The sequence below is a fragment of the Giraffa tippelskirchi genome, chromosome 10, assembly GCF_054371585.1.
Source record: "Giraffa tippelskirchi isolate mGirTip1 chromosome 10, T2T-mGirTip1v1.2.pri, whole genome shotgun sequence".
Taxonomy (NCBI): Eukaryota; Metazoa; Chordata; class Mammalia; order Artiodactyla; family Giraffidae; genus Giraffa; species Giraffa tippelskirchi.
In genome coordinates this window covers 101873420-101893451 of record NC_137284.1, presented here as the reverse complement: position 1 = coordinate 101893451, position 20032 = coordinate 101873420, and the positions used below count along the sequence as shown (strand labels likewise).

General features: G+C 37.5%; 1 protein-coding gene across 2 annotated transcripts in view; it reads left to right on the top strand.

Annotated features, from left to right (window-relative positions):
• ZNF277 (zinc finger protein 277) overlaps positions 1-20032 on the top strand; it is a 135263-nt gene that overhangs the window by 86714 nt on the left and 28517 nt on the right. For both annotated transcript variants that reach the window (XR_014067690.1, XM_081537145.1), the window contains exons 3-4: positions 303-391; positions 634-716. Coding sequence is in view for 1 of the 2 variants with exons in the window: in XM_081537145.1 (XP_081393271.1) it covers positions 303-391; positions 634-716 (172 nt within the window). In the remaining variant the exon portion in view is untranslated. The remainder of the gene's footprint in view (positions 1-302; positions 392-633; positions 717-20032) is intronic.

Here is a 20032-nt window from a genome sequence, read left to right as displayed (position 1 = left end):
TCAAAAAAACTTCGTTATTACATAAAAATAATTCATTTTAATTTTCCCGTATATCTGTTTATTGAATTTGTGGATGGTAAAATGTAATCATTTTCATGCCCTTACAGGGTACTGTTATTTCATTAAATATTTCATGGTTCTACAATGCTCTACTGCCTTTCTATTTACAAATTTTCTAGCAGTTTTCGTCAACATTTGATTTGTTGCTTTTAGATAATTAAATATTCTTATAAAATCCTATCACTCTCAAGTAAGTAGTTCATTGCGTCTTCTCACTATTCTTTCTTTATGATTGTTCTAAGGTACATTTTATATTGGAGGAAAAGGTTTACTGAACAGCCCATTACAGATTTTTGTAGTGTGATAAGAATCAATTCTGCAGCTCCATCTGGTAAGTGTACATCTTGACTACCATATTTCCCCTGCAATCCAAAAATTCAAATGAATAATCTTTCTTTAGTTGTAATTCTGTAAAATAATAGCTAAAATTAAATTGCTCTGTTTATATTTTCTAATAACGTCAATGAAGCTAAAACAGAACTATATACCAGAAGAGATTTTTTTTTAAGAAATAAAAATTTTTTTTAAAGTGAAAAATAATGTTTCTCATTTATTTTTCTCATATCTCAACAGAAGAACAAGACAATTATTTTTTGTTATGTGATGTTTTACCAGAAGATAGAATTCTGAGAGAAGAACTTCAAAAGCAGAGACTGGTGAGTAGTAAGAATTATTTTAAACAATGAACAGTGTGTTGTAAATACAGAATCATTTTTGTTATTGTCCTTTTTGTTTGTCTTTATTCTGGAAAGTTTCAAACATACACAAAAAAGGATATAATGCATAAAGATCTTAAAACAGAAAAAGTATACACTTGATTGAAGATTAAAGCATTTCATGTTAAAAATGCAGAGAGAATTTTTGGCTTTGTTTCGCTTCCTGGATTATCTCTAAAATAACAACAGAGCTTACACATTTTAGTGTAATTTTAGTTGCTTGACACATGCTAGGGTTCAGCAGTCGTGGAAAAATGCCCTCAGCTAAAATTGAGTTGAATTGATTAACATTTTTTCTCCCACTGGAATGTCCTATGCACGAGCACTTCTTTTATTCCTCTTTATGAACTAAGCATATAGTTTGATGGTAATATCCTTTCTCATTTTCAGCCTTAACAGTAAGTACACTAATTTGAAAATCTCAATATCTTTTCAAAAGATAACAGCATGTACAATTGTGAAAATTTTCATTTTCGGAAGTTGAATAGAAATTGGTTAATTTTTTGAAGTTACTAATTTTATTTAAAAGTGTCCAATTTTCAATTATTTGTCAATAAATCTCAACTATTACTTGAAAATGACTGGCTCTTTTTTTTTTTTTTTTTTAGTATTTACATTAAGTGTTCCCTGTATCTTTGGATTCGGCTAGATATGTTGTTAAGAGAAAGTTAGGATTTCAATATTTCTGCTAAATCCTCAAGAGATCTAGGAGGAAAATAATTTCTGTCTACTAAAGTCATAAGATTTGAGAAAGTCCCTTGAAGCACATTATATTTTGTAAACATCCCAACTGTATATTTTTCCCTTAAGCAGAGATGGTATTGTTGGATATTGATTTATATATAAGAAAAATTATGCTTTTCCTGTAGCAACAAACCCAATGAAGAAAGAGGACTTCTCTTTTTTTCTTAGTGTAATATATAAGAAATCTGCAGAATCAGGATAAATTTGCTATCATTTTATGAATTTTGTTTGGTAGTACTTATTCATAATTTTTTATTTCCATGATTTTTTCACACTTAAGTGGTCTTAATGAAGAATAATCAGCTGTCATAATCCTAGTACACCTATAGATTTGTTTATAAGAACTTAAACTGTACTACTTTGGTGGTTACTGTTACTCAGTACACAGAATCTTTACTGTATGCCTGTAGATAGATTCAAGTTTCCAGAAATATGTGCATCTATAAAATTGAGATAACCTTTTAAGATTCTGACACCAGCTTCAGCATATGGGCTCTTTCCTCACACCATATGGTGTGAGGAAAGAGCCCAATTCTCTGACACCAGCTGGATATTCTATCGATACAGTACAACTCAATCCTGACATTGTCTATCCAAAGATAGCATCAGATGCCACAGGTTAAGGGCTCAGACCTGCACGACTGACATCCACTTCATATGTTGTTCAGTCCCTCAGTTGACGCTTTCCGACCCCATGGACTGCAGCACACCAGGCTTCCCTGTCCTTTGCCATCTCCCGGAGCTTGCTCAAACTCATGTCCTTTGAATCGGTGATGCCATCCAACCATCTCATCCTCTGGCACCCCCTTCTCCTTCTGCCTTCTATCTTTCCCAGCATCAGGGTCTTTTCCAAAGAATCAGCTCTTCACATCAGGTGGCCAAAGTATTCTAGCTTCAGCTTCAGCATCAGTCCTTCCAATGAATATTCAGGGTTGATTTCCTTTAGGATTGACTGGTTTGATCTCCTTGCTGTCCAAGGGACTCTCAAGAGTCTTCTCCAACACCACAGTTCAAAAGCATCAATTCTTTGGTGTTCAGCTTTATGTTCCAACTCTCACATCCATACATGACTGCTGGAAAAACCATAACCTTGACTAGATGGACCTTTGTTGGCAAAGGAATGTCTCTGCTTGTTAATATGTTCTCTAGGTTTGTCATAGCTTTTCTTCCAAGAAGCAAGTGTCTTTTAATTTCATGGCTGCAGTCACTATCTGCAGTGATTTTGGAGCCCAAGAAGATATAATCTGTCACTGTTTCCATTGTTTCCCCATCTATTTGCTGTGAAGTGATGGGACCAGATGCCATGATTTTTGTTTTATGAATGTTGAGTTTTAAGCCAGCTTTTTCACTCTCCTCTTGCACTTTCATCAACAGGCTCTTTAGTTCTTCTTTGTTTTCTGCCATAAGGTTATGTCATCTGCATATCTGAAGTTTTCTGATATTTCTCCTGGCAATCTTGATTCCAGCTTGTATTTCATCCAGCCTAGCATTTCTCATAATGTACTCTGCATTTAAGTTAAATAAGCAAGGTGACAATATACAGCCTTGACTTACTTCTTTCCCAGTTTTGAACCAGTCCATTGTTCCATGTCTGGTCTCACTGTTGCTCCTTGACCTGCATACAGGTTTCTGAGGAGGCAGGTCAGGTGGTCTGGTATTCCCATCTCTTGAAGAATTTTCCACAGTTTGTTGTGATCCACACAGTCAAAGGCTTTAGCATAGTCAGTGAAGCAGAAGTAGATGTTTTTCTGGAATTCTCTTGCTTTTTCTGTGATACAGCGGATGCTGGAAATTTGATCTCCGGTTCCTTTCTCTGCCTTTTCTCAATCCAGCTTGAACATCTGGGAGTTCTCGGTTCACACATTGTTGAAACCTAGCTTGGAGAATGTTGAGCATTCCTTTGCTAGCATGTGAAATGACTGTAACTGTGCAGTGGTTTGAACATTCTTTATATATCTACTTCATATACCATTCACAAATCAAGGTTGTTACCTGTACTTCTGACCAACTGGCTATATACCTCTATAAAGCAGCTCTCACTACCACCCACCTTCTTTGGTTTTAGTTCACAGAACTCAGGAAGCTAGTTTACTCACGAGATTACTGGTAATGATACAAAGCATACTAATGAATGTGGACTGACATCCAGATGAAAAGATACTTAGGGTGAGATACCAAAGAAGCTCTGTCCCCATGAAATCTGAGGCCCACCAAGGCAGCATGTTCAGGTGGCTCAGTGGTAAAGAATCTGCCTGCAATTCAGGAGACATGAGTTCAATCCCTGGGTCAGGAAGATCCCCTGGAGAAAATGGCAACTCACTCCTGTATTCTTGCCAGGAAAATCTTATGGACAGAGGAGCCTGATGGGCTACAGTCCTTGGGGTGGCAAAATGCTGGACATGACTGAACGACTGAGCATGCACACGTGCAAGGCAGCATGTAGACATGTTCTGATTCATCAACCTGGAGGCTCTCTGAACCATGTTCTTTTGGGTTTTTATGGTAGCTTCCAAGGTAGTGCTTGGGTATTTATAAAAACCTCATTAAATACTAGGCATGACTGATTAAATCATTGGCCTTTGAGGGGTATGAAGTTCCAACCTTCAAAATCACGTGGTAGGCCTTCATCCTTAAGTTGCCTATGTGCTCTCCAAAAGTCAGTTCATTAACATAACAAGAAACACGTTTATGGCTCTCAACACTTAGGAAATTCCCAGCATTTTAAGAGCTAAGTGCCAGAAATGGGGACTAAAGCCAAATACATATTTCTTATGACAAATCACAACATTCCATCTTTTTACCAACTTTATGCTCTGACAAAGTGGTAAATTTGATGAAAGTGAGCATTATGGCAGCTTAAAAGAAAAAAAAATGATGAAGTCAGTTCATACATACATGCATATTCACTGAATTCCAGCTTAACTAGATGTTTATACAGGGTGTAATTCATGTCATAAGAGACTGTAGAATCTAGAGAAATAAAGGCTAATGTGTAATCTCAGGAATGGAGATAATGATAGAACATAGGGCTTGTGAAGATTAAGTGAGATAATGCATGTAATATACTTATGACAGTACCTGTTAGGTAGAAAGCGCTCAATAAATGTTGCCAATAGTACAAATAACAATAATATTGGGACTTCCCTGGAGCTCCAGTGGTTAAGACTTCATGTTCCCCATGCAGGGGGCATGGGTTTGATCCCTGGTGGGGGAACTAAGGCCCCACATGCCTCACAGCATCAGTGTGGCCAAAGAAAGAAAAAAATACAATACTATTGTGTCTTAACAGTGAGATTGATTTGGATATTTGAAGAGTTGTAGAAAAAGAAGGAAAATACATGTGGATCTATACTGTTGTTGTTCAGTCGCTCCATCATGTCTGACTCTTTGCAACCCCATGGACTAGAACACACCAGGCTTCCCTGTCCTTCACTGTCTCCTGGAGTTTGCTCAGACTCATGTCCATTGAGTCAGTGATGCCATCCAACCATCACATACTGTTGCCCCCTTTTCCTTCTACTATCAATCTTTCCCAGCATCAGGGTCTTTTCAGTGAGTTGGCTCTTTGCATCAGGTGGCCAAAGTATTGGAGCTTCAGCCTCAGCATCAATCCTTCCAATGAATATTCAGGGTTGATTTCCTTTAGGATTGACTGGTTTGATCCCCTTGCTGACCAAGGGAATCCCAAGAGTATTCTCTAGCATCACAGTTTGAAAGCATCACTTCTTTGGCACTCAACCTTTTCAATGGTCTAGCTCTCACATCCATACATGACTACTGCAAAAACCATAGCTTGACTATATAGACCTTTGTTGGCAAAGTGATGTCTCTGCTTTTTAATACTCTTTCTAGGTTTGTCACAACTTTTCTTCCAAGGAGCAAGTGTCTTTTAATTCCACAGCTACAGTTACCATCTGCATGATTTTGGAGCCCAAGAAAGTAAAGTCTGTCACTTTGGGAACTGACAATGACAACAGGATGTCTTTTATGTATAACAAGCTCTACAAATCAGTAACAGACATTTCCAGAAATAAACCCAAATGATCAAATAAAAACTTTCAGCCAAAGCAATAATACACCTTTTTCCTCCTATCAAGTTAACAAGATTTGAGAACAGTAACAGTAAATGGTGGTAAGGATGTTAAAAGACAAGCACTTTTTCAACCACTTTAAATAGTGTGCATTGTTATACTATACCTGAAAGGCACTTAAATGTAGTTTAAACCCATTAACTTGCTTTATGGTAATGGGTATATAATCCATTCTGTGTTTAAATGATCTCAACTCAGTGTCAGTAGGATCTCAAATCTGTGAGAGAGGACCCTCAAACCAGAGTGGCATTTGCCCTCCTGATTTGCATTAGTGATGACTTGCATTGGTATCGTTTGTCTGTACTCTCTCATTTGGAACTCTAAAGAAAGGATTTAGTGGAGATACCTTTGTATGATTTGCTCTTAGTTCAAAATGGCTTTGTAATTTCTTTGAGGCAGAAATTATGTCTTGTATTTAAATATCGTTCAGTAGTACTCACTGTACTGCTAAGTTCATGTTAGTATTTTTTACAAACTTCATTTTTAAAAAAGATTGTTTCTGAACAAGTGACAGAGGTATATGGAGTCTAAATGATCCACTTTTTTCCATTTTCTTCTAGACCTCACTGGTTCCTTGTGACATTTATAAGATTTGTCTGTATTTCCAGGTTTGTTTTTTTTTTGAAGAGCTTGACTGCTACTTGACACTTATTTGAACTTTTTCATGTGCACTCTGAAGGGAGAATGACAGAATTAGGAAAGATTCTTCAGGGTTTGAATAGCTTGTACCGCTTCCTCCCTTTAGCTTCCTTCTTTAAAAATATTCCCTTGACCTCATCATTCTATCTTAATGTCTTCCAGTAATCCTTTCCCCTCTTTTGTTTTAAATGGGTAAGTTTTCCAAGGTGCCTGTATGCACGCTCATAGATACCACTGCTATGCTGATGGCTTAAATTTTGGTGCTGCCACAGAAATAGGCAGTCAGAGTCAATATCCATTGATTGAGTTCATCTCCAGCTTTCTTCCTGGCTTACCTCTAAATGCCAATCCTAACTTCCAATATGTTGAACTTTTCCATATGAATTTTCAATCATCACCTTAATTTTAATGTGCCTAAAACTGACTTTGTTTTTTTCTGAACCAGAATTTGCAGTTTGTTTGTTTTCCTCTTCTTACATAATAGTACCACCATTTCCCTGGTCACTCGGTTTGGAAATTTCTGGAATTGTCTTTAACTCGTTTCCACGCCTCAGTCATTTGTCAAGTCCTGTCAGTTCCAGCTCTGAGTCCTGTAGCCATACTTTTCCTTTGTACTCCTGGTGCCTTTTATGTTACCTTGTATATGGAATCACCTCTCTAATCAATTGGCATTGCCTTTAGAAGTTTAATATTAAAATACATAGCAGATCACTTTGTTCTCCTAAAACTTGCAGTGGTCTTTTTCACCTACATATTCTTAAGCTTTTCTGGGCTCAAACTACATTTCCAGTATCTTTCTCCATTTTTTTTTCTTTCAGTTACCCAGGGTCCAGTTTATTCATTCATTTATTTAATATTTATCTTGCGCCAGACACTGTTCCAAATGGTGTTGATATAGCAGTGGGTGAGATAGGCCACAGCCCCTACCCTTTTAGAGAATGCACTCTAGTGAAAACACTCCGTATCTCACAGTTACTGGTATGTTAGGTGCTTTCAGGAATATGCTTCATCAATCAGGAACGCCAGCCCCACCTGTATAAATAACATACCCCTCAAGACATTGTTCAAATACCACACTTTCCACAAAAACTTCCTGATGCTGTCAGTCAGAATTAATAACATTTTCTAAACTCTATTAATATCAGTGTTTTACTTGGCTTTTCAATTATGGTTATTTAAAAACATTTCTTCCCTACTGGATTAGATGCATCTTAATGGTTGAGACTGTCAGGTTCAGTTTTGTACCTTCTGTGAGCCTTGTTCATAAAGTATTGACTTAAATTTGATCCTGAAGTATTTGGTGTGGTATTTCTATAGTGCCATATAGTCAGATCTCCTGGATTAAAGGAAGAGAGAGAAAATAGGTGAGGCAGACATACTAATCATGGCATACACTTTTCACTTAAGCATAAAAAAAAAATAATACTAGTTTTTACATTTGCCCACAGTAGAAGATAAATGACATTCATAATCTCTCAGGGCAAGAGATAACTTTTAATTAAATTGGGATGAGGGGAAACATTCATGTAGCTGCATCAAGTGGGTTGTTTTTTTCTTTTCTTTGTCGCTATTATAAATGTCAGCCTGAGAGGTCATTCATAACAACTATAAATATTTTATGAAAAATTTAACCTATATAACAATTTATTCCTCTGGAAAGAAACGGTTTTTTGTTGTGGTTGTTTTTAATGCTACTTCATATATCCCACCTCCCCCACCCCACACTAAAACAGCAAAATGAAATTATATATCCCAACTAAAATTTTCCTCCCTTGTGCCACTTTTCTTTATAGATTTCAGAGATTTTTAATAAAGGATCAAATTATATCAGTGACTTTAAAGTAAAATATATTTATATATTTCTTGCATAATTCCTAGCTTTGTAGCATAAATTTTATAACTGCATCTAGAGTAACTTTCCCAAATATAAGATGTTTCCCGTTGACTGTAACATTATTATTAACAATGCAACAGAGATGAAGTCAGCTTGAGTGACCTTTGAGTGATATTAACCTTCATTTTAGTTAATGTTTTCATTTAGGAAACAAATATAAGCACAGTCTGAAACAATACTAAACAGAATCCTAAAGTTTACCACTTTGAACTTCAACAAGAACTTAAAATTTACATGGCAATTTGTATGTACATTGGCTCTGTGAGGTCACTAAGGAAATACCATTATCTCTGTTTAGATGGAAAAACAAGTTTGAAGATACAAGGAGATGTGCTTAAGGCCTCAGTTCTGTTCTATATTAAGTAGAAATGAAAGAGCTCAAGCTCCTATTTTCCAACCCCAAGCACCATTCTTTACCAGGATCCTTTATCAAATTGGAACTTCCTTCTATAAGCAAATGTGACATTTTCAAAATGGACAGTTTTTAGAATTAATAAAAATGGATGAACAGGAATGTAGTAGTATTCTGTTTCCATTAATAAGATTTTTTTTTTCATCTAATTTCTTGTTATCTTAAGTCAGTGGTAAATAGAAATTCTTATTTCCTTCAGCGTAAGCTACTTATGGCCTTCCCTGGTGGCCCAGCAGTAATCTGCCTGCAATGCAGGAGACTCAAGTTCAGTCCCTGGGTCAGGAAGATCCCTGGAGGAAGGCATGGCATCCCACGCCAGTATTCTTGCCTAGAGAATCCCATGGACAGCGAGCCTGGCGGGCTACAGTCCACAGGGTCAAAAAGAGTCAGACATGACTGAAGTGACTGAGCATGAGCACGAAGCTGCTCATATTTTCTTCTAAAACTCGAAGATAATGTGTTTTTCAAATTCCTTCTATCTTTATAGAAACATAGGGTATACCTGACCCTGAGTTTAGCCAGTAAAATACTTTCTTAGGTAGATAATACTATACTGATTCATGCTGATAGCCTCTCCTTTAGTGTAAAAGGTAAGGAAGTATTTCACAATCTCCCATACATAGCACCTTTCAATTTTTTAAAGTCTGTCTTTTCTTGCCTAGGTAGGGTAGAGTTTCTTATATCTTTAATACAAATAGAAATTAAGAAACTTCCCTGGAAGTCCAGTGACTGTGACTTCACCTTCCAATGCAGGGGGTTTGGGTCCATTTGCTAGTTAAGCAGCTAAGATCCCATATACCTCATGGCCAAAAATCCAAAACATAAAACAGAAACAATATTGTAACAAATTAATTAAAAATCTTTTAAACAAAAGTTTCATTAAGAAATGTGGGTAATCCAAGTAGTATATACAATAAGAAATAAAGTCCTGAACTTTTAAGTGATTTAATTAATTAAGAAAAAAAATTGAGCTTTTCTAGCTCTCATGTGTTTAACTCTTGCAATATTTTGTTCTGTAGTTCAACTTCTTTTTTTCATTGTGATGATCTATTCCATGTAAATGGTTAAAACTATATATATTTTTTTCTCGTCTAGTTAGTTTTTTAAAGATGTTCTCACTATGCTGTCTCTTCCTTATTCAAAAGCCACCTCATGGAGATTCAAAGCAGGAGAAAAATACTGACAGTGTGTCCGTGTAGCAAACAGATGGTTATTGCCTTCATCTTTGCAGTTTCAAAAAGGGTGGGAGGTACTGATATCTTTCAAAAAGGTGAGATATTATTAGTCATATCAGATCTCATGGATTTGGGGGAGTATATATCATCATTCAGTTAAGAAATTTCTCCCTGGCTTTTTTGTTTTACTGTCTTCCTTTAGTCATTGACGTGCATTTTCTTATTCATTTAAGACATCTTGATATTGCCATAAACTTAACTTTTCATCATCTCAAAATGCAGAGAACACTGGATTTTTACATTTATTTTAAGAAACAGTATTGTATCTTTGATAATACTTGTTTTAATGCAGTTATTCCTGCCTCTTCCTGCAGAGATGTGTTTTTAAGTATATTGCATGAGTTACATTACTAACATAAATTCACATGCTTACATCATCAGATTCTGGCAGGCAGGTTAGTCTTTCCCAGGGTTATCTAGCAATTTTTGACACTGAAGAGAGCAATTCTTTGGGAAAAAGTAGCTTTTTACTTGACCCCTGGTCAGAGAGTTTCTAAAATATTTAAGTTACAAGCAGATTCTGTCCTGAAAGTGGTTGAAACAGGACATCAGTATCATATATAAAATTTGTCCATGTTTCCATTTTACTTTGTTACGTATTTGTCCCCTAATCCTTATATTATTAATGTTATTGAGCTTTTTATACTTTAATTTTCTCATTTTGAGTGTTAGATAAAATAAAGGGTATGATAGAAAAAAATAAGTTTTTACTGTAACTCTTGAGTACTCACGTGTTCAGTTCACATTTGCTCCCCGTGTCCCATCACACTGGCCATGTCTCTGTTCCTCAGATACAAGAAGCTCCAGCCAGCACCACTTATTATTTATTCTACTTGGACTGCTCTTCTCTAAAATCTCATGGCTTTTCTGAAGGGAAAGGAAGAGATTTTGGAGATGGTTGTATCTGAGATAAGTCTTTAAAATGGATCTATAGGCTAATGAATGCCTTTGAAATGCTTCTGGGACATAAAGATATTTAGAGTAATTCAAATGGGTGACTGGAATGATTTAAGAAAAATTGCCTTCTGTGGAGTATTGATTTAGCTACCAGTTACAGTGTGGATACTCAAAACTTATATGTCGACTGGTTAATTTACTAAAGTCTTTTTTCAGTGGGTAGGAAAAATTTAAACCTATTCTGAGTTTGAGATTATGACCAAGAAGTCATAGGTTGCAATGCCCAGTGTAAAACCAAATCTTTAGTTAACTTTTGAGAAATCTTGGCTGGATAAATGATGTGTGTTTTAGCCAGTTGAAGTGTCCATGTCACCTGTTTTCACCAAAAAAAATAAACCTATCCATGTTATTTTCAAATCATTTACTCTGGTTGGTACGGGGAGATGAAGAATAGAAGTAGGCAGCAGACTTCTTTGATTACTTTCTTTATTATCAGCAATGGCTGACGTACCATTCTTCACGCCTTGATGTCTGTTCCCCAAAGGAGTGCCAGTCCAGAATCCCCAGTGCTGTGCATATTAGTAGCAAATGTTCACACTCTTTAAGAGCAAAGGCTCCTCAGGGTTCCATATGTGTATCAGGGGCTTTGTCATTTGGTTTGCCGTCTGGGTTTTGGTATTGGAAACAAGTTACTTCAGAAGAAAGCTCGTGACTCATTTGTATCAACAGTACAGACCTTTTTCTGCATCTGCCTAAAAATAATTTTTATTAGTTTTCTTTTAAGCCTCCATTTTGTAGACCATCTACTGCTTCATTTTTTACCCTGAACTTTAATCAGTAGCTAAAACATAAACAAATTCTAAACTGTTCCAGGATTGATTCTTCTTCAAGGTGTCATGTTTTATCCATTCCTCAACACTCATGTTTTATCCATTTTTCTTGTGAGGATCTTTCGTAATCCCAGCATGTGAGTATACTCTGGACCTTTACTGGTCCCTGGATTTAGCCAGGTGTGAAGAATGGGCTGAGGCTGGTGCTACGGATCTCCTCCATCTGCCTTCTTTCCCTGCTGTTCCATCAGCTTCTGGCTAGACCTGCCCCAAGTTTAAAAAGGCAAACCTTCATCTCTGTAAATTTTAAGCATTGTAAGTTTTTTTATTTTATATTTAAATCCTTTTATACCAAAATACATGCTTATAACTTTCTTGAACGTTCTAAGAAAAATGCACTGTCAGACTTGCTTAAAAACTTCCAAGTTAGGATCTTCCAGGTCTGTCTTTATATCCAGCTCTTATACCACAAAACACTCTTGTACAGTCAGAAAGAACTCAGTAATACTCTAATTTTACTTCTTAGTATCCCTGCCCCTATCCCCCAGCAGTGCAGACCTCTGCTTTGTATGAGTGTGGTTCAGTGGTCCCTCCCCCAGCCAGCAGCTGTGTGCTAAAGAACTGAAGGAAACAAGCAAGGTCCCAGGAAGCAAGCAGATTCAAAAACAAAGGCCAGATGCGGAGTTTAATAAAGCATTCAGACGGTAATTTGAATAGAGGATTTATGTGACCAAAACAGAACTATGTTAAGCAACAGGGAACTGAACATTATTTTTCATACAAAGTTAAAAGCACATTGTATTTTCTCCCTGACTACTTGCCCAGTCCTCATCTCTTCAAGAGAGACAAGCTTCATCTAAATTATTTCAGCTGATTGATGATTGTCATTTGGAACTTTATTGCTACTTCTGTTTCAGGTAGTCCTTTGCAAAAGGTGTATGGATTCATTAAATATTCTAATATATTGTCTATAGATTATAAGATAAAATCAAGCATGTTATCTACAGATACTTTTTAAGTTGACTTGTCTTTATACTGAGAAATGTCTCTTAATAGTAGTTTTCCCTGGTGACTCAAATGGTAAAGAATCTGCCTGCAATGCAGACCCATGTTCTATCCCTGGGTTGGGAAGATCCCTTGGAGAAGGAAATGGCAACCCACTCCAGTATTCTTGCCTGGAGAGTTCCATGGACAGAGGAGCCTGGCGGGCTATAGTCCATGGGGGCACAAAGAGTCGAACATGACTGAGCGACTATCACAGCATGGAAGGGCCATTGTTCATGTTTCTTGGCCCTACTCCCAGCCTCTCTCCTGAGATCTTGGAGGAAGCCTGAGGAAAAGAGCTGGATCCCCCTTGTGTCCAGGGCTCCCAGGGCTCTTTAAATTTTCAGCTCTTTTCTTCTTTCTTGCCCTTTTCATCTCTTGCTCTGCCAAAGGTGAAATAATTTCTGTGTCCTTTCCTCTCTTCAGCGAGTTTGTCACCTTTTGGAATTCAGTTTATCTGGTTGCCTCTTGACTTCAGCTTTCTTGGAGTCAAAATAAGTTATGCAGGGATTTTGTTTGTTTGCGGTTTGTCTTTTTTTTTTAATCCAACTTTCTCATTGTAAGGATATTCTCTTGTGGCTTTCCTCATCATAAGCAGAGTGAAATTCTTCCTCCCTCTGCTTTATTTTAATTAATATCTAAGTGATTCAGTTCAGTTCAGTTGCTCAGTCATGTCCGACTCTTTGCAACCCCATGGACCGCAGCACGCCAGGCTTCCCTGTCCATCACCAACTCCCAGAGCCTACTCAAACTCATGTCCAACACGTCGGTGATGCCATCCAACCATCTTATCCTCTGTCGTCCCCTTCTCCTCCCTCCTTCAATCTTCCCCAGCATCATGGTCTCTTCCAATGAGTCAGTTCTTTGCATCAGGTGGCCAAGGTATTGGAGTTTCAGTTTCAGCATCAGTCCTTCCAATGAATGTTCAGGACTGATTTCCTTTAGGATTGACTGGTTTGATCTCCTTGCAGTAAGGGACTCTCAAGAAGTCTTCTCCAACACCACAGTTCAAAAGTGTCAATTCTAAGTGATTAAACGCCACTTTTGATTAAAGTAGATGCTTCTCCTCTTTTCATAGAATTCAGAAAAATATGCACACATATGTGTTTGTCTACTAAAAGAGACAATTGGCCTTACTAACTAGTTGTCATGAATAAATTCCAAAACGTATTATTGTTTAATACCTAATCTTTGCCTTTTGACGTAGTTACAAGTGAGTATTGTATTAGTAAATTACTATGTTTAATTTACTTTGGTGTACATTTTGCTGGAAGTTTGTCATTGGAGGATGTGCCAACAAATTATGTCACTCATTGGCAGGTATTCTCTGGGTACATTCCTGACAGCCCCCAACTGACCTCCCCCTCCCCAAAATCAGGGCTGGGCAACTGGTGACACCTTCTTTAAACTTTAATCTATGTTAAAAATTGTGACCGTGATAAATGAGGTACAACTTTGGAGGCTAGTAGTTGGTGTTGGAGGGGTGAGATGGGGAATAAAAATGATTTTTTTAGGGGACTCTTTTTTTTTAATCTAGTGTGTAGCTGTCCCCTTGAGTCATTTTTGACAAAGAATTAAATGACTTCCCATGTCATCTCCTGTCCATGTTTAGGACTCTGCAGCTTTTATAAGACAGAGTCTGCTCAAATGTCTCCTAGCTGCCTTCTAAGGCCAGTGGCTGTGCATCCAAGTCAGAGCTTAGAAAAGCAACAATCAAGCTACTTGACTGCAAGGACAAAGTTGAGAATGTTATCAACCAATATTTATAAAAGCCATGTTCAGGAAAATCTTTTTTTAAGAAAGGTCACAATTTTTCTAGGAAGTCTTAAACTGTCAACTTCCAGTCAGAAGGAAACAGCTATCTATTGTATCATGATGACTCTTACCCTGCCCCTCTGCATTGCTTTCACTAAGTTTTGGGATATGCTTTGGCATGAGAGCTCGCTTTGGAGAATCAATATGAGACAGTCTAACTTGTTTGGTCTATTTGTTCTAAGTATATGGACTTCCCTGTAGCTCAAATGGTAAAAGAACCTGCCTGTGATACAGGAGACCAGGGTTCAATCCCTGGGTTGGGAAGTTCCCCTGGAGAAGGGAATGGCAATCCACTCCAGTACTCTTGCTTGGAGAATTCCATGGACAGACAAGCCTGGTGGGCTACAGTCCATGGGGTTGCAAAGAGTTGGACACGACTGAGCGACTAACACACATACACGTTTTAAGTATATTGCCCATTCTGTCACATAGTATACTTATTAATGGCTTCTGACTTCCCAGAGTTAGGCCAGACTTCACAAGACTATCCTCTCTTCAAACAGCAGCCACAATTGTGGGCTCCCTAGGCTGCCTTCACTTCTGACAAGCTGGCCACAAATTCAAGGGGTTCCCACCATACCCCCTCAGGTTCATTAGTTTGCTATAATAACTCACAAAGCTCAGGAAAGCCTGCATTTATGATTACAGATTTTATTGTAGAAATAAGTCCAAATCAGAACCAGCTAGAGAGATACATAGGGTGAGGTCTGGGAGAACCCCAAACACAAAGCTTCCATCATCCCCAGGGATGTATTGCTCTTCTGATACATCAGTGTATAACAATACACAGTATTATATTATAACAATACACACTCAGGAAATCTTACCTGAGCTTTGGTGTCTAGAGTTTTTGCTAAAACTTCATAAAGTTTGATTGATTGACTCACTGACCACATGATTGAACTCAAACTCCCATTCCCCTCCCCTTCCTGAAGTCAGGCTGATATCCTGTGGTTCAAAACCTAGCCCACTGATCACATGTTGGTGTTTGAACATGGCAGTCCCCATCCTGGAGTTATCTCATTAGCATAAACTATCAGGTGATGTCAAAAGGCCCACCAGGAGTAACAAAGACACTCCAAACACTCAAGGAATTCCAGGGCTTTAGAGGTTATCTCCTAGGAACAGGGGACAAAGCCAGCAAAATTCTTTGTTACAGGAACTCCTGTCCAGTTGTTTCCCTTTTCTAAGAAAGCCAATAGCCAAATTTGAGGCACCTAGAGATTTGAATGTGTGGATGTACATTTATATTTCTTCTTTTTATTTTTTATCTTCAATTTGTGTGCCCATCCCACCCTAATTTTTCTTTCTTTCTTTAGTAATTTTTCTGCTATGTTGTTTTGTAATCCACTTGAAATACTTATGAGAACAAGATGGAGGTGTAAATTAAATAATCCCAGAAACCTCAGATAATCCATGGTTCTAGAAGTGGAAAGCAGGAGGAATACGGAGTTCTACTGCCTTTCTGTGGAGCCTTTGGGCCACTGTTCTAACTTTGGTAGGGAAATTTGTGGAGTTCTGTATGAGAGGAGTGCAACTAGGCCCCTGGACTGAGAATTCCTAGCAGGTTCTGCCATGCTGTTGCCTTTGAGCTGGTTGGGAGGGAACCTTAGGAGTGCGCTGTTTTCTCTCATAGTCACTTGTGTAGCCATTCAGCCAGCAAACTATTATGAATCTAATATGTCAGTATCTATGAAATGTTTTTGATATTGTTTGAATAACATCAACCTTAGTTTTGCTTCCTTATGTTAATACAAGCTGTTTCCATTGGATTTGTCATTTAAGCATCAGTTTTTTCTTTCCTGTATACAAATACTTACCTAAATAGACATTTTCTAAATTGCTTTTTCCCAAATTGTCTGATTTCTATAATTTTCAAACTAACTCACAAATTTCATTTTCTACCTATATGTCAGTCCCCTATGACTATGTTGCATGCCATCTGCTATGTCTGCCATTTCATTAATGTTTCCTCTGCTTCAGCTTATGAATAAAGATGAAACACTATGTGCTGACCCCTTTGCTACCATTCTTGACATTTTAAACCAATTACACAAACATACAGCTTGTTATTATGACTCTTTGCTTAATACATCAGCTGATGTTATATTCTTACAACTATGGTTTTTATCCAAGCCTATTTTGTAATGAAAAATTTATCTGATTTCATCAGCCACTTTGAGCAGTTCAAACAGATAACATCTGTGACATTCTCTTCATCCCTCTATTCTATAAATCCATGAATAAAATCTAGTATATCTACCCAGCATGGGACTTTTTTAGAAAAAATAAAAGCACAAAGATAGTGGTTTGGATATGCCATCAAAGATCCCATAGAAAGCATCTTTGTGATGCTTTCTGTGGCTTGTCTCCAAAAATTATATTTTTCTGTTTGTAAATGACTTCAAACATAGCTATCATTAATCGTAACCAATACCAATCTTACCAAAGGAAAAAAGGAAGGAAAGAAGGGCTGGAGGAAAGGGAAAAAAAGAAAAAAAAAATGTTCTTATTTGTCCCAAGTGTCTTCCACTCAATTTCTTCCTCACTAATACTTCATCAGCAGTGATCAACATGAATGCTATAGAAGAAAGAAATACAGAATCCTTAAAGCTCTGTATTGTTTTATCTCATCATACCAAGTTAGCAGCAACGGAGATAAGGGTGGAGGGGCATAGTGGTGATGTGGCTCTCTTTCACCTAGATTTTTGCTAACCGTTCAAGGGGTCTGAGTAAGTGGAGATCTTAGGAAGCAGAGCACTTCCTTTTGACACTTATTGTCCATATACTTTAGAAGACCATTATTGAGTTGGGAAAAACCCCTTTTCCTGACATCAGAGTCGAAGTACCAAGCTGTTTAGTTATTTTGTGGTTTTTGATTCAGAGGGTGGGGGAGTTGGATTAAAAAAAAAACTGGGTTTGAGGAGGAGGATTTGGAGGCAGAGCACCTAACAACCAAATGAAATGTGTGAACCTAGGAAGGTCTTGGTGGGAGCTGGGGAATAGACGAACAGTAAAAGACATACTTGAGGCAGTTGAAGAAATCTAAGTATTACCCAGGTGTTAGGCACTACTTTGGAATTATTGATTTTCTTAGTTACAATGATAGTGACACTGTGGTTGTATATAGGAGAATGCCCTTATTTTCAGTAGAAGAATGCTGAAGTATTTAGGAGTGAAGTGTTGTGAAGTCTGGAGCTTTCTTACTTTCAAATGGTTCAGCAAAGCAAGAGGTGTTTAGTGCTAAATATATATGTGTGTATGGTGTGTGGGAGGGGAGGAGAGAGAGAGAAGCTGTGACAAAAATGTGAACAGTTATTGAGTATAGATATTCGGTATACAGATGTGCATTGTACTAGTCTTTAAACTTTCCTGCTTGTGAAATTTTTCACAATTAAAAAAATAAATAAAAGAAACAGTGACCGAGTCACCTGACGAGAATAGCTTCCAGGTTTACTATTTGGTGTTCTTGACATAACTGTCAGCAGAGCCAATTTCAACAAATAAATGTCTCTTTAATTTTCTGAATGGATTACAAGATGAGGAAAGCTATTATAGACATATTAGTTATGGAATTAAAATAATTTCTTTTTCATCTTCACATGATTTATTTTATGTATAAGTAAAATTTGATTAAAAGTATATTTTGTGTTCCTATATTAAGAAATAATAATTCCCTATTTGTTTTATAAAGTACAGACAGACACTTCATAGAGTAGCCTTTATTAGAGTGGATAAGAGGGAAAGCATGTTGCCATTATTTTATTTCTTGATATATTTAAAGAATAAAACAAAAACAATTACATTCTACATCAGTATACTTAGATTCCTTAATTGTTGGATTTATCATTCTAGTTCATTTCCTTATCTTGACTTGCATCTCCTGTTTTTCTCAAAAAGTCATCTTAGTGACGAACATGTAATTATGCTTTTGAGATATGTGCTTATTAAAGGACTTCCCTGTGTTTTGCTGAGAGTTTTCACTTTCATCTTAGGTTCAAAGGATTTGTTAACAAAATAAGTCACTCATTATATACAAATAAATAATACCAATATTTATTAGAGAATTATCTAGCTTACTTTCAATATACTAACATTAAAAGAAAAAAGGGAATACAAACAGCAGAGGATATATATCACTGAATTGGGTATTGACCAACATCCAGACTTAAGTGGATGCAGCACAGAAATCCTGTGCGACAGGACATCTGGAGTCCCAGTTGGGAAAGGGTCCCAAGCAGTGCATCTGCTGCATGGGTGAGACTTCAGAAAGTTCGGGGTTCCCGATTGTAATCTCAGTATGCAAACTGATAGTATCATCAATCTGTGAGCAAATTGCAGCTCTGGTTTCATTTTAATGCTATTTGTTCTATCCTGTAAAACTTGAGTGTTAAGCCTGGGGCTTGGTTGGCCAAACCCCTCTGAGGGCTCAACAGTCCCAAGATTTGACCTGTATCTCATCTATGGTGCCACAAGGCTTACACTCACAGCAGACAAGTCAAGACATTCACAATCAGGGCAGTGTACATGCAGCTTAGAAGCAAGATCAGAGGCCTGCTGTGATTGTCTCTTCAGCCTAAACAAGACTTATTTATTTAATTTCCCCAACATCCTGGTGATCATTGTGAAGATCAGTGATCAATGCAGAGAAATAGAGGAAAACTTTAGAATGGGAAATACTAGAGAACTCTTCAAGAAAATTAGAGATACCAAGGGAATGTTTCATTCAAAGATGGGCACAGTAAAGGACAGAAATGGTATGGACCTAACAGAAACAGAAGATATTAAGAAGAGGTGGCAAGAACACACAGAAGAACTATACAAAAAAAAGATCTTCATGACCCAGACAACTGTAATGGTATGATCACTCACCTAGAGCCAGACATCCTGGAATGTGAAGTCAAGAGGGCCTTAGAACGCATCACTACGAACAAATCTAGTGGAGGTGATGGAATTCCAGTTGAGCTATTTCAAATCCTGAAAGATGATGCTGTGAAAGTGCTGCCCTCAATATGCCAGCAAATATGGAAAACTCAGCAGTGGCCACAGGACTGGAAAAGGTCAGTTTTCATTCTAATCCCAAAGAAAGGCAATGCCAAAGAATGCTCAAACTACTGCACAATTGCACTTATCTCACACGCTAGTGAAGTAATGCTCAAAATTCTCCATGTCAGGTCTGGGAAAGAGTTTAAAAAGAGTTTGGGCAGCGAGCAGAAGGCAGATCTCGAAAGAATGAACTTAAATAAAAATGAAGGAAGTTGTATGGAACCAGCCAGATCAAGGATGGCACAGGAACACTAGAGTCCTTGTCTCTCTTACTGTGATTGTAGGTCGTGCAGATAAACTAGCCGAGAAGCCACAGTACCACCACGTGAGAGAAGCTCAAGAATGCACATAGAACAGAGCAGTCTCAGCTCCTTGCCATTAAAAAGTGGCTTCTTGATTTACCGCCCTGTCTATTCCATGCTCCTTCTAATTCATCAAAATGCAAATTACGCTCTCATAAGAAGAATTTACACACAGCTTCAGGTGTGTACACTCAGGTTGTACCAATTAGGGTCAACAGATAAAACTTAAATTTGGCCAAAGTAAACTGTACATGGCTTAGTATCACTGTGGTTTAAACTCAGAAATGTGTTATGTTCGTGCTGAGTC